At 36.7% G+C, this 16,406-nt stretch overlaps 1 protein-coding gene and 1 non-coding gene across 3 annotated transcripts in view; both read right to left on the bottom strand.

The window, feature by feature from the left end:
* Wasl (WASP like actin nucleation promoting factor) overlaps window positions 1–15,984 on the bottom strand; it is a 73,759-nt gene extending 57,775 nt beyond the window's left edge. For both annotated transcript variants that reach the window (XM_076834249.2, XM_076834239.2), the window contains exon 1: window positions 15,542–15,984. In XM_076834249.2, coding sequence (XP_076690364.1) covers window positions 15,542–15,655 — 114 coding nt within the window. In that variant the 5' untranslated portion in view covers window positions 15,656–15,984. The remainder of the gene's footprint in view (window positions 1–15,541) is intronic.
* Window positions 9,663–9,801, bottom strand: LOC143384132 (small nucleolar RNA SNORA57). Its single transcript, XR_013089261.1, has one exon. It is a non-coding gene; the product is annotated as a small nucleolar RNA SNORA57 (small nucleolar RNA).
* Window positions 15,985–16,406: the final 422 nt, after the last annotated feature.

Here is a 16,406-nt window from a genome sequence, read left to right on the forward strand (position 1 = left end):
TCCTTTATCCATTTTCTGATTTTTTTTTTTTTTTTTGGTGTTAAGTTTTGTAAGTTCTTCGTATATCCTAGAGATTAAAGATTTCCTCCGTTCTGTAGGCTCTCTCTTCACATTCTTGATTTTGCTGTGAAGCAGCATTTTAGTTTGATGCCATCCCATTTATTGATTCTTGATTTTACTTCTGGAGCTTTAAGAGTCTTGTTGTGGAACTCTGTTCCTGAGCCAAATGATGCAAAGTTCGGCCGACATTCTCTTCTAGTAGGTGCAGGGTCTCTGGTCTAATGCCCAGCTCCTTCATCCACTTTGAGTTTTGTGCAAGGTGAGAAAGCGGGGTTAAATTCATTCTACTACATATGGATACCAGTTTTCCCAGCACCATTTGTTGAAGAGGCTCTTTTCTCCAGTATATTTATGGCACCTTTGTCTACTGCAAGATAACTGCTATTAATGTGGGTTTATCCTTGTGTCTTCTCTTCTATTCCATTGGTCTTCATGCCTGTTTTTGTGCCATTACCCTGCCATTTTTGTTTCTACAGCCCTGAGGTATAATAAAAAGCTGACATTATGATGCCTCCTGCTTCACTTTTCTCTGGCTATTCAGGGCCTCTTATTTTTCCATATAAATTTCAAGACTGCTTTTTCTATTCTATGAAGCATGGCATTGTAATTTTAATAGGAACTGCATTAAATCTGTATAGCGCTTTTGGTAGTGTGACCATTTTGACAATACCGATTCTGCCTATCCAAGAACATGAGAGATCTTTCCATCTTCTGTGGTCTTCTTCAATTTATTCATTCAGTGTTGGTTAGTTTTCATTGCACAGGTCATTCATCTCTTTTGTTAGATTGATTCCCTAATTTTTTCTCAAGGCTATTGTGAATGGGATGGTTTTCCTAATTTCTCTTTCAGTTGATTCATCACTGTTGTATAGAAATGCAGTTGATTTTACAAGTGTTAATTTTATATCCTGCTACTTTGCTGAATTCATTTATGAGTTCTAGAAATTTTATGGTGGAGTTTTTTTTTTGGGGTCTTCTAAACATAAAATCAAAGTTTCAGCAAAAGGGATAGTTTTGAGTTCTTCTTTTCTTAATTGTATTTCTTTAATTTCTTTCTTTCACCTAACTGCTCTGGCAAAGGTTTCAAGAACTATGTACAATACAAGTGGTGAAAGCAGATAGTCTTGTTCCTAAAATGTCTTTTTCTTTTTTTTTTTTTTTTTTTTAGAAGCCATAATGGTACATGTAGAAAACCCCAAGGAACTAATAAAGCCCCATTAGCCCCATTATAGCAATGCTATATATAGGAAATAAGGATATTGCACAAAGTCCACTGCTTTCCTATGTATCAGTAGCATAGAGCTGGAATTTGAAATTAAACAACACCATTTACCTGAATATCAAATAAATAAATAAGAAAGAAAAAGAAATACCTAAGTATATACCTAACAAATGTGCACAATAGGTCTATATGGTTACAAAATTCCAATCAAAGAAATTAATGATAAAATTAACATGAGGTATTTCATGTTTATGAATGAGAAAACTCAGTACTCTTTAAAATGTCAGCTGTTTCCCTAATGGACCTACAGATTCAACAGAACCCCAATCAAATCCTAGTAAGTTACTATGTATCACCAAACTGATTCTAAAGTTTATATGTAAAGAAAAAAGAGCTAGAATTGTAAACAATATACTGATAAATAAGAACAGTGTTGGAGGACTGATACTACATGACTTCAAGAGTTACTTAAAGCAAGAGTTATTAAGACAGTGTGGTATTGTCCAGAGAACAGACAAAAAGATCAGTGGAACACAAGAGAAAGCCCAGAAGTAGACTCATAAACAGTCAACTCATCTTTCAAAAAGGAGCAACAATAAAGCAATCGAGAAATGATAATCTTTTCAACAGTCAAAAACTTCACAACCTCATGCAAAAAAAAAAATCAAATATAGATACTAATTTTACACACAAATTAATTCAATATAGAAAACAGATTTAAATATGACATACAAGACTCTAAAACCTTTAGAAGGTAACATAAAAGTAAGTGACCTTGGAGTTGGTGATGACTTTTAAAATAACATCAAAAACACAAATCCAAGAAAGAAAATATTTATAAATTGCACACACACAAAAGAAACTTTCATTCTGTGAATGACTGATGAATGAATGAAAAGACAAGCCACAGGCTGAGAGAAAATGTATGCAAAACAGTTCTGATAAAGGGCATAATTTTGAAATAGAAAAATTACCCTAAAATCCAACAATAAGAAATGAACAGAATTTGAAAATGGGTTAAGGATATGGATAACTCACCAAAGAAGATAAATAGATGGCAAATAGTCATATGAAAGGATCTCAACATCATATGGTATTAGAGGATTGCAAATGAAAACCCCAGAAGATAAACTTATTGGAATAGCTAAAATCCAAAATACTGGCAACACTAAAAGCTGGTGACAATGTGGACCAACAGGAACAGAGAGCTAGCCTGTAAAGGTTGCATACCTTATAATTCCAACTATATTTTATTCCAAGTAAGGCAAAACCATAGGGAATGTAAAAAAAAAAAAATCAGTGGATAGCAGGAGAGAAGAGGGATGAATAAGTAGAGCAATGTGTATTTTTAAGTATTTAATCTATTCTCTATATGACACTGCAACGGTAGAAACATAACATTATACACTTATGAAAAGCAAAATCCATAAATCTGTAAAGAGTTAAATCTAATGCAAATTATCAACTTTGCTTAATAATGTTTTGATACTGGTTCATCAACAAATTTATCACACTAATACAAAATGTTAATAGTAGAGGAAACTAGAGGAGGAGAGAGGGAAATGGTCTATAAAGGAACTGTTCTTTCTGCACAAATTTTCTCTCGGCATAAACTGTTTGAAAAATAAAATCTGCTAATTTTTTAAAAATCCAAGCCATCTACCTATGCTGAGCAAACAATCCTTCAAACAAAAATACTGACCAACACCAAGAATAAATAATAAAACTACTGTGCAACACCAGCAGCAAAGAGCAGAGGGACTACATAAAAATCAAGCGCAAGTATTATGCCAGAAAACAAAAGGTCTTCAATGAGAGTTAAAAAACAAAACCAAACCAAAATCAATTAGTATCTTCAGAAATAATTAGGTGTTATTATTAAAAAAAAAAAACCGAAAACAGAAGAGAGTAGGGTGCTATTAAAACCCAGCACTGCAATTATAAAAAAGACTTTATGGGGGAAAAAAAAAAAAAACCTTTACCAGCAAAAATTCAAGACTGATTAAAAAAGAGTCAAGGTAATTTTTTTTATTTATATGACAGCAGAATGCATTACAATTCTTACTACACATATAGAGCACAATTTTTCATATCTCTGGTTGTATACACAGTATATTTACACCAATTCGTGTCTTCATACCTGTACTTTGGATAATAATGATCATCACATTCCACCATCATTAATTACCCCATGCCCTGTCCCTTCCCCTGCAATTCCTCTGCCCTATCTGGAGTTCATTTATTCCTCCCATGTTCCTGCTCCCTATCCCACTATGAATCAGCCTCCTTATATGAAAGAAAACATTCGGCATTTGGTTTTTCGGGATTAGCTAACTTCACTTAGCATTGTCTTCTCTAACTCCATCTATTTACCTGCAAATGCCCTGATTTTATTCTCTTTTATTGCTGAGTAATATTCTGTTGTATATATGCCACACCTTTTAAAATACCTTTATTTTATTTTTATGTAGTGTTGAGGATCAAACCCAGTGCCACATGTGTGCTAGGTGAGTGCTCTACCCCTTGAGCCACAACCCCAGCCCCAAGCACATTTTTTAATCCATTCATCTATTGAAGGGCATCTAGGTTGGTTCCACAGTTTAGCTATTGTGAATTGTGGTGCTATGAACACTGATGCGACTATGTCCCTGTAGTATGCCGTTTTTAAGTCCTTTGGGTATAGACAGAGGAGAGGGATAGCTTGGTCAAATGGTGGTTCCATTCCCAATTTTCCAAGGAATCTCCTTACTGCTTTCCATATTGGCTGCACCAATTTGCAGTCCCACCAGCAGTGTATAAGTGTACCTTTTTCCTCACATCCTCACCAACACTTATTGTTGTTTGTATGCATAATAGCTGCCATTCTGACTGGAGTGGTTTTGATTTGCATTTCTCTAATTGCTAGTGATGATGAACATTGTTTCATATATTTGTTGATTGATTGTACATCATCTTCTGAAGTCTCTCTTCAGGTCCTTGGCCTATTTATTGATTGGGTTATTTGTTTTTTTTTTTGTTTGTTTGTTTTGTTTTGTTTTTTGGTGTTTAGCTCTTTTAGTTCTTTATACACCCTAGAGACTAGTGCTCTATCTAATATGTGAAGGGTAAAGATTTGCTCCCAGGATGTAGGCTCTCTAGTCACCTCACAGATTGTTTCTTTTGCTGAGAAGAAAGTTTTTAGTTTGAGTCCACCCCATTTATTGATTCTTGATTTTAATTCTTACGCCACAGGAGTTTTATTAAGGAAGTGACATTCCTCATAGAAATAGAAAAAGCAATCATGAAATTCATCTGGAAAAATAAGAGACCCAGAATAGCTAAAGCAATCCTTAGCAGGAAGAATGAAGCAGGTAGCATCACTATACCAGACCTTAAACTATACTACAGAGCAACAGTAACAAAAACAGCATGGTATTGGCACTAAAACGGGCTGGTAGACCAATAGTGCAGAATAGAGGACACAAAGACTAACTCACAAAACTACAATTATCTTATATTAGACAAAGGTGCCAAGAACATGCATTAGAGAAAAGATAGGCTCTTCAACAAATGGTGCTGGGAAAACTGGAAAGCCATATGCAACAAAATGATATTAAACCCCTATCTCTCACCAAGCACAAAAGTAAACTCAAAATGGATCAAGGACTTAGGAATTAAGTAGGCCCTAATCTCCATCATATGGGATTAAGCCCTAACTTCCTTAAAGAGTCAAGGTAAATTGTACAGTATTTATCATTGAAAAATTACCAAGCAAGAAAAAAGCAATAAAATATGATCTACAATGAATACAAGAATAAATCAAGAAAAAACTGACACCATGAAAGAATTAGCAGATATGTGCAGTAAAATAGCTATACTTGTATTCCATATATTAAAGAAGTCACAGCAAAGACTGAACGTGTTGTAGAAACATGGAATGTAAGAACCAAATCAAACTTCTACAGATAAAAAAATACAATATCTGAAATGAAAAATACAGTGGATGCTATCAGTGAGATTAGAAACTGTAGGCAAAGTATCTGTCAATTTAAATACATAGCAACAGCTAATATCCAAAAGAAACAGATACAGATGGAAGAAAAGAAAAACCCAGCTGTGTAGCAGTGATATGACATCTTCAAGCAGTCTCACATATGCATAACTTAAGTATGGGAAGGTGAGATGGGAGGTAGTTATTTCAAAGAAAAAATAATGTCTGAAAACTTTACAAACTCAATGTAAACTTACCATAAACCTACAGATCTAAAAAACTCAAAAAAACTCTAGCATAAGAAACAGTAAGAAAACAATTCAAAGATACACCATAATCTGATCCCTCAAATAACAAAGAGAAAATTTTCAAAAGAACTCAAAGACAAAAAAATATAAATTAAGTACAGAAGATCACAGGAAAGCACAACCAACTGATTTCCTGTAAGAAGTAAGGCAAACTAGGAGCTAATGGACCAATATCCTTTTTAAAGTACAAAAAGAAGGGAAAAACAAAAACAAAAAACAAACACCCTGATAAAACTATAAGGAGAAGCGGATCCACTCAAAATTACAATCATATACTACCACAAAAATAGTGTCCTAAATTAGAGTAAGTTATCTTCTATGTATATATGTTAAAATATACTCCACTGCTATGTATCTAAAAAAGAACAGATAAAAACTAAAAATAAATAAATAATAAAATTACAGACAAAGAATTCAGTACCCCTCTCTTAATGACTGATAGAGCAAACAGACAGAAAACAGGTATGGATAAAGAAGACCTGAACAACACTACTGATCAACTTGATATAACATACACCATATGGGAGATGACACTAAACAATTACTTATGAGAAAATAAAATAATAATAAAAAGTATTAAATAAAAATCAACCATCGAAGGATTATTATATTTAATTACTACACAAAACTTTTAAACCTGTTAAATAAATAAAATATTTTCATCAAAATACAAATGACAAACTGCTATAAAATATATGTAAAATTTTATTTCTAACACATAAGTTCCTTCAAATCATCAAAAAAGGGGGGCACATGATCAACAAAAAAATGGTGTAAGGGCAAAAACCAACAATTCATGTAAGAAAAAAATACAAATAACCAACAGGCATGGATGTTTAACCTCACTGAAAAACTATAAAACAATGAAATTTGTTTCACCAGGGGGATTATCAAAAACAAAATTTTTTTTTAACACCTTTATTTGTTTATTTTTATGTGGTGCTGAGGATCGAACCCAGTGACCCACACATGCCAGGCAAGCGCTCTACCACTGAGCTACAGCCCCAGACAGGCAAGCGTTCTATCACTGAGCTACAGCCCCAGACCAAGAAAAGATTTTTAATAACTAGTATTGATAAAAATGTAAAATTTGTAGCAAATGGTTTGGAGACAAACAGTAAGAAATGTCCATTAATATTTTTAATCCTTGCATCCTTTAATTTTATTCCTAGAACTTATTCTACAAAGATACTTGGAAAGCATGCAGATGTGACATTACTTACAAAGAAATGTCTTGACAGATGCAATCAAATTAAAATGAGGTCATTAGGGTTGACACTAATCCAATATGACTGGTGATCTCATAAGTAAGAAGACACAGAGACAAAAAGAGAAAAATATGTAATAGAATAGGCAGAGGCCAGAGTGATAAACCTACAAGCCAAGAAACCTCAAGGATTGCCAGCAACTACCAGAAGTTAAGATAAGTATCAGAAAGATTCTCAGTTCCTCCTGAACAAACCTGCCAAAACCTTGATTTTGGATTTCTAGTCTCCAGAATCAGGAGACATTTAAGTTTCTGTTGTTTCAACCAGCTATTTTGTAGTACTTTTTACAGGACTTTGTAGTACTTTGTTACAGAAGCCCCAGGAAATTATTACCCAACAGTAGAGATTAATAAACTATGTACATTCACATAGTGTAATATAGCACACAATGTAATAATAAATAGGATGCAATAGATATATATGGGCATGGAAATATACAAAGTGAAAAGGTTAAGTTGTAGAACAAAATGTATAATCCCATTTTTTTCTGGTGAATTAAAGAGAACATCCCTCTATCTCTTGAACTATAATTGAAATTATCATTTTCCAGCATTGACCAAATCAAATATGGGCTAGACTTACTCCCTTCTGCAATCCTGACCTTGACACCTTCAAAAATATAATTCCATTCCCATGGCCTAAATAATCAACACTCTGTAAAGAATTCAAAATCCCTTCACCTATAATTCTTAGGATGTAGCCATTTTCATTAAGAGGTTCTGTTGTCATCTGGAATTCACACAGCCCACTGAATATTGCCAATTTTTCTTTACAAAACATCCAATACCAACTAGATTCCATCTACTGTGAACTTGGAAAATTGGTAATGTGAATACACTGGTTATTCAGATACCATATCTGGACTAAGTGGTAAGAAACACTGTGAGCAACTGGTGGTTTCTGCCAGGGACACACAGACCAGCAATATAATCCTTTATTTGCCCCAGATGCTGCTATAATTCAGGTTCCTTACCCACATCAGTTATGTTAATATAACAAATAAGAAAAGTAGCTAGTACATTTTAAAACATTCGACTGTTTATATTATGAATAACAATTTCGATTTTTCCCATCTCTAAAAACTTGTTTTTCTTGAATCAAAAAACTTAGTGGTGGAACTCATGCAGGGGTACATGCCTGTAATCCCAATGACTTGGGAGGATGAGGGAGGAGGATTGTAATTTCGAGGCCAGTCTCAGCAAATCAGCAAGGATCTTAGCAACTTAGTGAGACCCTGTCTCAAAATAAAAAATAAAAAGGACTGGGGATACAGCTCAGTTGTAAAGTGCCCATGGGTTAAATCCCAAGTACCCACCTCCTAAAACAAACAAACAAACAAACCTCAACCAAGAAATTTAGCAGTTTCTTACAACCTAGGGAATAAAGCTCAATCCTTAAGACTGAAGTTCAAAGTCTTCTAAAATCTGGCCTCAACTTACCCTGCAGATTTATAGTCCACTATCTCCCCAAGGAAATACTTTCTTCAATCTTAGAACTAACTCAGTTTATTTGGTATCTCCAAACACTTCATGTACATTTTCTATTTCAAATATTTGCTTACACATTTCCCTATACCTGAACTGAGTTGTTTCCTGCTCCTGATATAAATTCTACGACACTATTTAAGGTCCTCATATTCAAATCCCACAGTGATCTGTCAAATATGACAATGCTCTATCTACCTCTCCTCTCAATATTCTAATCTCTAATAATCACTAGTTTGTAGTAAGCATCTTTTTGTGATGATAATCTTTGTCTTTTCTAGCTATACAGTAATCAAGGGAGAGATAAAGCCTGAATTATTCTTTTTAATTATTGGTACTCTATGATATTGGGAAGGTGTTGCTTATCAGTTAAGTACTCAATACTTTCTGGTATTTCACTGATAAAAATAAATCATTTGAGTTGCTGACTAGCTTTATGAATTACATTCAAATCAAACTGCTCCTTTACTCATATGGAAATTTCAAAGATATTTAGGTATCATCATACTTTTTATGGTATCAAAAGCAATTCACTGTACTCAGGAGTATTTAAAGTTTTTATTTGAAACCAAAGTTATTTAAATAAGTAACTTCATACCCATTAGTCTTAGCTTCTGCGAATCTAGGATAAAAGTTTAACTTTATAAGAAACCTGGGAAACATTAATTGTTCTAAAGTTAATGTATATTTGGTTTGTGATACTTCTAATTTCTTCATATCAGGAATTTAAGATGCTATTAAATTCTATTTCCCTTTTGCTTCAATCAGGTAGGTCTTATTTAATGAGTACTGCTTTATAGTTTTACAATGACAGATGTCCATAGTAAATCTTCAGATCAAGTTAAAAAAAAAATCCCCATGGCAAAGGAACCCAAGAGGCAAGGATAAAAATTAAACCAATACTTGAAATAATTAAAATATAAATTTACCAAATAATCTTTCATTGGATCCTATTTTCCAAAGGGGGCTCTTCGAGATTTACCTCTTCAACATTTCTCTACAATTCAATGTTTCATCTTTTAAAACAGATCTCAACTTAACTACAACTCAATTCAACAGACAACTACAGAGTGAAATTGGTGTTTTCTAATTAATTTCAGTCTTTCATATTGCTACCATAATGGTGTAAACCTCTACTACTTCTGACAATGACAGATGAAATAAATAAAAATGGGATATATTTCTCATACACTGTATTTATGAATAATTAAATGTCAAACATCTTCTAATTACTATATAATACTAAACATAACTAGATATTTCATAATCAAAAAAGAATTACACTTTATAGCTTAACCATGTGTATTTATTACTGTGAACAAGAATGTATGAACTTTTTTGCCTCCAGAATCTTGTGTCCTGCCGTTTAAACCTGAAGACAGGAAACTGCTGGCACTGAAGATATGTGAAGGGGCCAGAGCCCTTTTCTTCTGTTTTCCTCCAGGATAGGGAGCAGCACTGCACGCTGGTTCCCACTAAGAAAAGGAGGGTCAGATTCTTTATAATAAAATGAACTGTATTGATAATGATGAGTTCTTACCCATGGGATCAAAGCTATAATTCCTAGACAGAATTTATAACAAAGCACCGCTCTATCTACTCTTTCAAAATTTATATTTTTCTAGTGAAAATGAGAACAAGCTACTATCACTCTTCCATTAAAATCATTTTTTAAAAAATTATGAAATATGGACATAAGTGAACCAAGCATGTGCTTCATTTGAAAATCTTAGCAGTTTTTAGACTTTTAAAAATTATGCTTTAGAAGACTAAAAAACTGGGCTGGAATTGTGGTTCAGCAGTAGAGCACTCACCTAGGACAGGCAGGACCCGGGTTCGATTCTGAGTGGAAGGAAGGAAGGAAGGAAGGAAGGAAGGGAGGAAGGGAGGGAGGGAGGAAGGGAGGGAGGGAGGAAGGGAGGAAGGAAGGAAGGAAGGAAGAAAGGCATTGAGTTGTGTCCATCTACAAAAAAAGATTCATATTCTCTCTCTCTTTCTCTCTCTCAAAAAAAAAAAAAAAAAAAAAAAAGACTAAAAAACACAAAGTAGAAGTTGCTCAGCAACCCTGTAAGCAAAACCAGCTCTTTGGTATTTCAGTCAATATTTAAGAAGTTCAGATTCTGAGCACTGTGGGGAATGTGTAAAGTCCTAGACAAATGTGCTTTCTATTTCTAAGAGACTTCCTTTTATTTCTAGATTGACAATTTGACATTATTCATAAGATACTATTTTTACATTAAATATAACTTTTAAAAAAGGTATACTTATAAGAAAAATCTCTAATAATGTCCAAAACAGAAAGAGAAATAGATGACCAAAAAAAGACAAAACTGGGGTGTGTGTATGTATTTCAAAGATTTAGAAACTTCCCAAAGATACTTAAGCTATTTGACTCTTAATTTATACTCTATATTAACTAACTTTAAATAAAATTGTTTGACATGATCTTCCTAAGTCAGAGCAAATGTAATACAGAATTCATACACCCTAAAATCTCTGCCAGTAACAGGGAATTTAAACTGAGCACTAACCAGCATTAATAACAACTTTCTTTTATATGCTTCTCCAAACTCCCAGAGTACTTCAGGCACTCTTAAAATATTTTACGTAGTTATTGCATTATTCTTTGAAATCCTTGACTAAGCCCATTTTACAATCTGAGATACCAAGGTTCATAGTGGTTAATAAATTCGCCTATATTGTTACAGAGCTTAGAATTTACCAGAAAAGGATTTATAATCTAACCCTGTTAAGACTCATCTAAATCTCTTCCTGTGCTCACAGTCCACCCTGAATTATACACACTATCATGCTCAGTTTTTTCCTGTACTAGACAAGAGAACCTTTTCATTTCTGTATATTACAAACTCCATGAATTTTAACCTTTTTTCTCCTTCCAAATTACTCAAGGTAAAATACATTCCCAGTCCTAACTTCCCATCAGTAGTTTCTTAATTCAGACCAACAAACATTAAAATAAAGATTGCTCTCGAGCACAAATTTCCCTCTATACCTATTTTGAAACTACTATCTAAAAGATATGTGATTTAGAACAGAAACAAGTAGTTAGTAGGCCACAGAGGGAGAGTTGAAGGTTTTATTTTTCCCACTCCTCAATTTCTTACTTATTCAGCACTGCATACACTAAAGTCCACCTGACAAAAAGGCACATACTTATTATAGAATACCATACTACACAAAAGTCAACAGAACTAATTCCAAGACCTATGAATCTTGTTTATCATTTTTTTACATTGTTCTCCTAAGAAAACACTACTAGATAATGAATGACATCAGAATTATTGACTTTATGTAAAAGTTCATAACAAATTATATAAATAAAACCTCAATTTCTACAAAACTTATTTTTAAAAACTATAGCAAAACAATAGATTTACTTAGAAATCACCTCTTCTTGGGGGCATGGTAGTGCATGCCTGTAATCCCAGCAGCTCAGGAGGCTGAGGCAGTAGGATCAGGAGTTCAAACCCAGCCTCAGCAAAAGCCAGGGTCAAGCAACTCACTCTCTAAATAAAATACAAAATAGGGCTGGGGATGTGGCTCAGGGTCAAGTGCCCCTGAGTTTAATCCAGGGTACCTCCCACCAAAAAATTAAATAAATAAATCACCTCATCTATGAAACCAATCACCAATCCAGAGTCTCACAAAATTAAGGCCCCTTTCCAGCTAATGAGATATAAATGCTGTTGCATATTTCTTCTTCTGGTACTTACAGTGCCTGCCTTTATTGCAATCCCCATCCCTTACCCTTTATACTTAGGTAGGACTAAGTTCTACTGGAAATCTTTTCAATTGCCTTTGAATTTCCATCTAAAATGCTTTGATTCAGGCCCCAGACATATTTAATGAGGACTTTTACATACACTCATCTGACTTTTTTCTCCATTCTCACAATCCTCAATCCACCATTTAAATTGCCTCCTCTTTCCCCCACAAAGCATTCTAAAACTTGAATCTGATCTGCAATTCCCTTACTAGTGAAATGCTTTCTCAATTTTATCTCCTCCTTATAGCTATGAAGTATACCTTAATATCTTAAGAAGTCAAGAGAAATTCTGTACAAAAATAATCTTTTGTTACTTAATTTAACTTAGCTCACAAAATATAAAGATTGAAAGAAACCCCACAATTTCCAATGTTAATTTTTTCAACACAATATCCAAAGTTTCCAATGTGACATTTTCAGGATTACCCTATCAGAACAGTACACTTTAGTTCTGAAACTGATTCTACATTAAAATCTTGTGTCAAGCTTGCTAAAAACAAATTCCCAAGCTCCATTTCAGACTCAGTGACTTTGAATATCACCTAGGAATTGAAACTAGCATTTTTTAATGATCTCCAATAATTCTGATGCGTATCTATATTTGAGAACCCAAACAGAAAATCCTTACTTCACAACAAACTATTAGTAGACATAGTTACTTCCACAATGTTTTATACCTCTGATCAACCTAAGGAGTACCTATTCTTCTTAAATATTCAGATAATGCCCATTCTAAAAAACTTACTCATCTCCTCTCACACCATCTCTCCTTTGATCCTCTAAACCTTTACAAAAAGTTTGCATATATTCATACACAGTCCTTCTAACCCATACAATCACGCCATGACATAGAATCCCTATTTCACTGGTAAGAAAACTCAATCTACTACAGGAAGTTTAAGAAATGTTTAAACTGATCCAGCATTTGAACCCACATTTATTGACTACAAAGGGATGGTGTTTTCCATAGTGACATGCAACCTCTTATAGATCACTCAGAAGTACTGACTCATTCTTCAGTTTACACCTTTGTTTCCCTTTTTAGACATAACTATGCTTCCATGAAGACAGGTATAAATCCTGAGTTTGACCTCAACATTTAGTTACTTGGTATGTTCTGTTGAATGAACAAGAAAAAGAAGCTCCTCAAAAGCCAGTACTATACTATTTAGGTTTCATTTATTGGATTCTTAGAGCAAGCTCTGAATGTACTTCTTGTCAAACACATTTGGCCTGATCTGCAAATCTGCTGCTGGATTTATAATAAGACAGTGTATTTTGGCATTGTTTCAAAGTATGAAAAACTACATGGAGAGGGAAAAAAGATCATTCCAAAAAATTAAAATATCATTCTTACATTACCCTCTATCAAAATGAGGACTTCAAATTTTAATCTTCACAACAATTTCATCCCACAAGAGCAGACAGCTATAACAGTGTGGTTTTAAATGACTGAAATTTAAAAAGTAAAATTGATTAAGAATAGATGACTTAAAGAAATTAAGCACCAAATAGTGACACTCTTTTGGACAACCTACTTATGCTAACCAGTAAGCAATGCTTTTTCTCTATTAATATTCTCCCACATCTGTCATTTTTTTGAAACTAGGAATAAATACTATAGGTAAACACAAAGTAATTAGTATACTTGCATATAAATGTAATGTCCTTCCTGCCTTGTTAATATGTCTGGTATGTAAAACATAGCACAACTACTTCCTTTTTGATACAGACTACATAACAAATGTAGTAAGTCAGCAAAACCAATATTTTTTTCTTTTTTCCATTGGCAGATAACTAATACTTATAAGTGCTGGAGATTTTCCTACACTGACAATATGCAAAAATTAGTTCAGCTTTAAGGACCTTACATATTAAAATACATTCATTTTACTATAAAGAAATGGTTATTCCCTTAACACATCTTTTTCATTTGGAAATAAAAAAGAAAAACTATTAGGAAACAAAATCATATAATGGGAAGTACAAAGGGACTAGGCATCAGGAGTTCTGCTGGTTCTCTAACTTCTATTATCTTACTAAACTCTTGTGTGACTTGGGAGTCACTGGCTCCATTTTCTCATTTGTTTCAAAAAGTCGTTAGGTGAGGAGGGATCTGATTATCTTTGAAGTTGTTTCCCAAAATTCTGATTTTGAGACACTCCTCTTGTTGAATTTTTTCTAATCAGTTAACTGTGTTTTTCAAAGTCTAAATTCTTAAATAACAAACACATCTGAAATTGAATGTAAGTATTCAGTCTCCAACTGTTTGGTACAAGACACACAGAGTAAATTTCTATGAAGTTAACAATCTGATAACTTTCCAGAAATTGTCCCAATCTTAAATTCTTGAACAAGCAGGTGTCCTCTGACATTTTTAATAATATTAATAAGTTATAAAACGGTAGTGGTCTGCTGAAACTTCACTAAGTGTTCCCCACGTTCGAGTGGCACATGCTTTGCAGGTAAGAGCAAGCAAAAAAGGGAGAGAGCCTCGCAGCATTTCAACAACTCACAGTCACCTCAGTAAGATCCCGACAAGGCCTACACCACGAAGCTGAACCTCCCCACCCCCAGAAGTGCCAGCAGCCAATGTAATGAATGCTTCCGTCAACAACACACATTCCCCTTCCCACAGAACTGCTCACTCCCAACCGGCCATCTGGGGTTGGAATCAGCCGCACTACACCAACCTAAGAATCATTCTGGGTCCCAAAGGCCTAAAACTACTAGATTGCGGTTTCCCTGCGCATGGCTGCGGGGAAAGCAACACCCCCTCCCAACAATGATTTAAAAAAAAAAAAAAAAAAAGAATCAGTGAAGAGAGTAGAAACCAGGCCTAGGCGTTATTGCTGGAGAAAGAAATCCTGTTTCTCTCTCTGCAACGGGGAACAGTAGCATTATTCGCCCTTGCACTGATCCAAGAATGTCCAGGAACCTGCACACTAATTCATCCCCTCCTAGAATCCGAAAGGGAGACTAAAAACCCAATCTGCTTCATTCCCCAATCTATGCATTCCTTAAAGCTCTGGCATTGTTAAAGGTACCCTCAGTAGGAGGTGAAGCTAGGGCTAGAACATGGGTTCTGTTCAAAAATTAAGCTGCTCATGAAAGAAGAAAATCCCTTGTGGTCTGAGAGTAAAGTTTGAACCAACAGCAAGGGCGCGGACCCGAGCCGGGCCAAGCTGGGCTCCAGGGCAGGCCTGCGGAGGTTGACACTCCCTTGTTCCTCAGCAGCTCCGGAGGCGGCGTCCGGCCGCTCCGATCCGAACCCACGGAGCAGGACAAGGGCGCCGCCGCGGGGCTCGGGCCGGCGGAGGCCTGGTGGCCGCGGGACCTTCCCTACACTGCTCCCGCCTCCTTCCTCATTCCCACTTCCCGGTCCCCCAGCCCAGGCCCGAAAGGTAACGTCCGGGTAGCGACGGGGGTCTCGGCCACTGACCACACATTTCTTGCCGAGGAAAGTGAAGAGGGACTCATTCTCCTGCGGGGTGAGCAGCAAAGACCCCACGTTGGTGACCTTCCGCGGGGGCGGCGGCTGCTGGCCGGAGCTCATGATTTCGCCGGCAGGGCTGGGAGTCCAGGGCCGTCTCTTGGGCGAGTGGGCGAGCTCGTTTCCCCTCTCGGTGACAGGGGCGGGCAGAGGGATTCAGATGAGCAGCATCCCGAAGCTCCCGCGGAGCAGGGAGGAGGACAAGAGGAGGGGAAGCTGCCGGCAGGCCGCCTTCGGGCCGCACTCAGAAAGGGAAGCTCCCAGCTCCCGCCCGGCTAGGCTAGGGCCGGATGGCCGTTGTCCTCGCACTCCGGCGACTGCGCTAAACTCCCAACTCCTCCTCCAACGCTCCCGCGGCGGCGGCAGCGGCGGCGGCCGCACAATCCAACATGGCAGCGGGGGCGGACGAGACCACGGGACGCAAGACGCGGGGGAGCGCGCCGGAAACGCGCGGCTGCGGCCGCGGCCTGGAGCTGAGAGTAACCTCTCGGCTTGCTGCGGGTCTTGCTGGCCGGCCTGAAACCCCGCCCTCTTCCGGCCCGGCGCGGGCCGCGCGGGTCGCTCAGGGTCTGCGGTCCCGGTTGGGGTCCTCGACCTCCGGCTTCTCTGCTCAGTGTTCGGGAACCCGAGCCCAGCCGCTGCTACTTGGAGAGACGACGTGGGCTGGCTACTACGGCGTAGCAGTCTGCCTCCCTTCTGCGGGCGCACACCTTGGCGTAATAGCGGGGAGCAGCAGGTCCCCCTCCCAGGAATAGCAGTTTCCCAGGGGGGCGGAAGTGGGGCGCTCAGGCCGCGGGTCCTGAAGGGCTGGAAC

Source organism: Callospermophilus lateralis, chromosome 1 (assembly GCF_048772815.1).
Source record: "Callospermophilus lateralis isolate mCalLat2 chromosome 1, mCalLat2.hap1, whole genome shotgun sequence".
Taxonomy (NCBI): domain Eukaryota; kingdom Metazoa; phylum Chordata; class Mammalia; order Rodentia; family Sciuridae; genus Callospermophilus; species Callospermophilus lateralis.